Source organism: Chiloscyllium plagiosum, chromosome 5, assembly GCF_004010195.1.
Source record: "Chiloscyllium plagiosum isolate BGI_BamShark_2017 chromosome 5, ASM401019v2, whole genome shotgun sequence".
NCBI lineage: Eukaryota > Metazoa > Chordata > Chondrichthyes > Orectolobiformes > Hemiscylliidae > Chiloscyllium > Chiloscyllium plagiosum.
This window is the reverse complement of record NC_057714.1, coordinates 121,256,253-121,262,051: the sequence shown is the minus strand read 5'-3', so window position 1 is coordinate 121,262,051 and position 5,799 is coordinate 121,256,253. Positions and strand designations below refer to the sequence as shown.

General features: G+C 54.4%; 1 protein-coding gene across 1 annotated transcript in view; it reads right to left on the bottom strand.

Moving 5' to 3' along the window:
- LOC122550347 (maestro heat-like repeat-containing protein family member 1) overlaps positions 1-5,799 on the bottom strand; it is an 81,704-nt gene that overhangs the window by 25,494 nt on the left and 50,411 nt on the right. Inside the window, exons 23-27 of the mRNA XM_043691076.1 lie at positions 3,766-3,888; positions 3,074-3,153; positions 1,090-1,225; positions 724-819; positions 256-484 (exon numbers count right to left, since the gene is read on the bottom strand). Of these exons, the coding sequence (XP_043547011.1) occupies positions 256-484; positions 724-819; positions 1,090-1,225; positions 3,074-3,153; positions 3,766-3,888 (664 nt within the window). The remainder of the gene's footprint in view (positions 1-255; positions 485-723; positions 820-1,089; positions 1,226-3,073; positions 3,154-3,765; positions 3,889-5,799) is intronic.

Genomic DNA, 5,799 nt, shown 5'->3' with positions numbered 1-5,799 from the left:
GAGAGAGACCACCCCCGACACTCCCACCCAGGGCCGAGAGAGACCACCCCCGACACTCCCACCCAGGGCCTAGAGAGACCACCCCTCCACTACAACTATATAACTCTCACTCTAATCATTTAAACTTAATGTAATGCTCCCTCTACATTGTGCCCCATCAAACATTCCCAAGACAGGGACAGCACGGGGCTAGATACACAGCAAAACTCCCTCTACACTGTCCCCAGCTAAAAAAAAAGGATTAGGATCAGTCACAAATGATGAAGAATCTTTTGAAATAGTGAGAGCAGCTGGTCAACATGAGCCAGTGTAGACCCCAGTGATCAGACCCCAAGACGAGGGGGACAGACGTGGGGAACGTAGAGATCGAGGGGCTTACCCGAACATTGAGTCTCTCCAGGTAAAACAATAGCAGCCTGGAGGTTACAATCATAGCTCGCTCCCGCTCCCAATCCCTGCTCGAGGTAATCCAACCTTCGACATGCTGCCAGGGTGGGGTGGGGAGGTGGAATGAGACGGGGAGGGAGAGAGAGACGGACAGAGAGGGGGAAGAGAGAGAGAGAGAGAGAGAGGGGGAAGAGAGGGAGAGGGAGAGAGAGAGAGAGAGACAGACACACGGGGAGGGAGGGAGAGAGAGTGTGAGTGAGACATTTCTCCGCAGTGACACAAAGTCAACATTATACGGCAATCATTACAGAGTGAGTGGGTGTTCCTGTCTCTCACCTTAAAGACGACCTGCAAGCCTTCAGGAGTGAGGTCCTGCACTAGGATCTGTTTGAGCAGTTCCTGCAGAGCGCCGAGAGTCTCCGTGTACAGGACCTGGTGACAAAACCAACATGTTCAACATCGCTCACCGGCAGCCTCTCACCTCCCAAAACCTCCTGGACTCCTGAGCTCAGGCCCAGACTCCCCTCACCCCCTGGGGCGAAGGCCTGGACACCTCCCTCAGGAAGGGGCCCCCTTGCCACATTCCCACCAGCTCAGGTTCCCCACTCTTGTGCGGGTGTGGGTGTGGGTGAGGGTCTCCCCCCAGCCCACAGCTTCCCCCCACAACCACCCCCCTACCCCCGCCCGTCCCCGTTGCAGTACCTCTCTCTCCTTCACGTCGATACAGGTCTCGTCCTTGCTGCGGTCCATCCCGAGGGGGGGCAGCCCAAACACACTGTCCAGGCAGGTCCTGATCAGCTCAAACATGTCCGTCTCATTCACCATGGGATCCAGCTTCCTGTCCATAAGGTCAAGGAGAACAGGAGGGAGAACAAGCAGGGCCTGGTCTCAAGACCAGGATGGGGTAGAGAGTCAGAGCGACAGACAGACAGACTCTCGGAAGCAGGAGCAGCTCCGAGAGTACAAACAGGAGAAAGGAGTCTCTCCCATCGGGAGGCTGTGGGGGGGGTCCCAGAGCAGCAATATTCCCCTTTCAAGGATAGGCATTTACGGGGAATTCTCAATCCCTCCCAACTAAAATATATTCCACAGGAAGAAAACATTTACGATGAGACAAACATCCACGGCTGGGCAAGGAAGAGACAGGAGAAAGTGAGGTCTGTAAATGCTGGAGATCAGAGCTGAAAATGTGTTGCTGGAAAAGCGCAGGTCAGGCAGCATCCAGGGAACAAGAGAATCGACGTTTCGGGCATAAGCCCTTCTTTCCTGAAGAAGGGCTTATGCCTGAAACGTCAATTCTCCTGTTCCCTGGATGCTGCCTGACCTGCTGCGCTTTTCCAGCAACACATTTTCAGCAAGGAAGTGACAGATCATGTAAAGATATAATCTAAGGTACGACACTGTGTAAAGGCTGGAAGACTGGGAAACTTAATAACCAAGGGTTACTTAAAAAAACAAATTTAAAAAGAACTATTGTAAAGTATAGAAATGGAGAGTCAACTGTTCTGTTAGACTTTAAAGGGAAGAGAGTAGCTAAAGTGAATGTTGGCTCATGGAGGGGGGGGGGGGTGGGACTGGGGGTTAATAGTGGGGAACACAAAAATGGCAGAGTCACAACATCAATACTCAGCCTCAGGTTTCAGAGTGGAGCACTCTAGTATCACCGCACCGTCATGCCGAGATTAGAGAGAGGTGAAACTTGGTTTGTTGAGTGATGGCTGTTCTATCAGGATAGAAAGCAGACATATCCCCAGGGTCTCATGACCTACATCCAAGGTAATGGGTGCAGAGATAATTAGGTCCATTGGTTATAAATATTCCAAAATTTCCCGGTTGTGGAAAAGGTTCAAGAGGATTGGGAAAAAAATGTTAATATCACACCCTTACTCCGAAAGGGAGGGGGGGCAGAAAAAAGGAAACTACATTCCAGTTGGTTCACCATGCGTCGTTGGGAAATTGTTGGAATCCATTATAAAGACAAAACTCAATCCATCAGAGTCATGAAGGTGTTGAGGTGGTAAGTCACGTTTAACTAATTTGCGAGTACCCTTCCAAAATGTAACAAGTAGACAATGGGGACCCTGTAGAGGTAGTATATCTGGACTTCCAGAAGGAGTTTGAGTCACAATATGTTAGTACAAGGTACGATTGGTTAGGGATAAGTTATACAGGGTTGGCGAACCAACAGACAGCAGAGAGTTGGGATAAATGGGCCTTTTCTTATTGGCTGAAAAATGTGTTGCTGGAAAAGCGCAGGTGGTCAGGCAGCATCCAAGGAGCAGGAGAATCGACGTTTCGACCTGTTGCGCTTTTCCAGCAACACATTTTTCAGCTCGGATCTCCAACATCTGCAGTCCTCACTTTCTCCTTTTCTTATTGGCGCCAAGATCCAACTAGTGGGCACTACAGAACTCCATCCTCAGGCCGCAGTTTCTTCTACTCCATATTAATGTCTTGGCAGCACAGAGTGAACGTACCTGTTACCCACTTTGTAGGTGACATTAACATAGATGGGACAGTTAGTACAGAAATGAAACAGGGCTATGGGGGTGGGGGGGATCAGTTCAGTGAACAGGCCAATATTGGAGTGTAGCACGGGTATGTGTGAGGTTATCCACGATTGTGATCGGAGGAACAGGACCTGGAGAAATATCCGAGGGGTGCGGTGTGGGGACAGAGAGGATACAGCAAGTGGGTGCATGTGATCATGGCGTGCTGTCGAATCGGAGTCCGTAATACATCCATCGGCTCCAACTTGATCAGATCCTGCATCAGAGACACACAGGGCAAAGGTCAAAGGAGGGGTAACAGACAAATCTAATGGGGAGAGACATGGAAAAGGTTATGGGTGGGGGAAGAGACACACAGGGCAAAGGTGAAGGGGGAGGGGGCAGAGGGAAGACACAGAGCCGATCTGTGCACCACAGCCCGCTCCCACAGACCCTCCCCAGCCCCAATTACTCCCCTCATCCCCCTCCCTCAGCCCCATAACCACACTCGGCAGCATCCCCTACCCACCCCACAACTCAGGTGTCAGGAGGAGCCACAGTGAGGGTGCGGGAGGATGTGTTGGAGGAACACAGAGGTACCAGAGAGGGTGTGGACCTGGGTAGGTGCGCAGAGTGAGGTGGGGGGGTACAGTTGATGCTGAGTAGGGGGTAGCCACAGGCAGGGGACAGGAAGAGAACGGGGGACCTGGGGGCTGGGTGGAATGTGCCCCAGATCGAGGTTATTGTGGACATGACCAGGACTGGCATACAGCAGGCTGCCCTCTGACAGGTGGCGAGTACTGTATACCCCACTGGTATTCAGGAGCTCACAGCGTATCAGTAATGAGTACGGGGTCAGCGCTCACTCCTCCCTCCCTCCCTCACTCACCTGCATGTAGACGAGCAGCTCTCTCTTGCGAGTGAAGTTGTAGGAATTGTTTTGTTCATTGGCGTAGATCGCACGAGCAATCAGCGAGATACTCTTCATCAGGCTCAGCTTAATGGTCAGGTCCTGGGACAGAGGAGAAATCACAACTCCCGCACACAGACACACCACTTAGCATAACTCAACCAGCAGGAACCAGACTCCCAGGCAGATCAACAAGGGACAGGAGCTGAGAGGGAGACTGAGTGGACACAACAACAGGTAAATATCCCAAGGTGACAGGCTCACATTGATACAGCACCTACGGTCAGGGGTAGCACTCAGTGCACAGTCAAAAGATCCAGGGTAAGTAGGCCAGGGCACAATGCCGAGGGAGCGCCGCACTGTCGGAGGGCCGGCGCCGAGGGAGCGCCGCACTGTCGGAGGGCCGGCGCCGAGGGAGCGCCGCACTGTCGGAGGGCCGGCGCCGAGGGAGCGCCGCACTGTCGGAGGGCCGGCGCCGAGGGAGCGCCGCACTGTCGGAGGGCCGGCGCCGAGGGAGCGCCGCACTGTCGGAGGGCCGGCGCCGAGGGAGCGCCGCACTGTCGGAGGGCCGGCGCCGAGGGAGCGCCGCACTGTCGGAGGGCCGGCGCCGAGGGAGCGCCGCACTGTCGGAGGGCCGGCGCCGAGGGAGCGCCGCACTGTCGGAGGGCCGGCGCCGAGGGAGCGCCGCACTGTCGGAGGGCCGGCGCCGAGGGAGCGCCGCACTGTCGGAGGGCCGGCGCCGAGGGAGCGCCGCACTGTCGGAGGGCCGGCGCCGAGGGAGCGCCGCACTGTCGGAGGGCCGGCGTCGAGGGAGCGCTGCACTGTCGGAGGGCCGGCGCCGAGGGAGGTTATAAAAGGTTGTCTTCAATGCTCACAGCACGCAATCAATTGTTCTATACTCATAACCACTCAAAATAGGTCAGGAATTTGAAGCCCTTGTTTAAACTCCTCTGAGAACAACTGCAGATTCTCCACAGATGAAGTTTATACCGAGGTCCATGACCGGGATTGGCTGATTGAACATGCCAGGATAGGGTCGAGTCCAGAAGATGAACAGCCTGTCCACCCACAGCTTCAGTGGAAGCACATTCCTGCTCTGAGAGGGGAGTGCGTCTGTCGGGCCTGGCTCATTAAGTATAATCATGGCTGTTATCTTTAGGCAGCTGCTGGTGAAAGGGCAGGTTAGGGGAGTTGAGGATTGTCAGATCAGAGCTGATGGAGAGGGAGGAAGAGAGTCAGATCAGCCACGATCTCACTGAATAGTGGTGCAGATTCAATGGATCGAATGGCCACCTCCTGGAAGTGTTACTGGAGCATCAGGAGAGCAGGTTAGTGACAGTGGAAGCAGCGTGGGGTTGAGGATAAAGGATCTCCACTCACTCAGAACCCTGACAGAGGGGACAGAGAGAGCAAGAACTCACGTACCCACCCCGGGCCCGAATATCCCAATGAGAGGATGCTGGAAACACAAAGGAACGTCTCTGTGAACCGGATCCCAGGCCATCCATCCCGACAGTCCCTGGCCAAGGGGATTGAGAGATTTCCCTTTTTACTGTAAGCCCAGCTATTGAGGGGTGAAATGGCGAGGGTGCGTCCCATCAGGAGGAGAATTACTGATTGCCCACTCAGGAGCAAGAGATGACGTCACCCTGAAAGGGAGCGGATGCAGAAACATTCGGAAAAAGGGGCTCGGAAAAATATTTCGGATATTTCTTTATGAGGAGTTGGCCAAGGAAAACGTTGTCAGGGCTTTGGGGAAAGAGTTGGAGAGAGTGGCACGTCTTTCCAAAAGGCAGCACAGACACAAAGGGGCCGAAGGGACTCCTCTCTCACTCTTCGGATTTAACACGACGGCACTTTGTGTGTTGGGACCATTCAGCCCCACACCCAGCCCGACGGCCTGATCTCCCCAGGAAGAGCAGGAAGGCTCTGGGACAACTAGAGTTTCCAAGCTGGGGATGGATGGAACTTCAGAGGGGGAGGGGGCGGGGGGGGCGACAGAGGGCGCCGGAG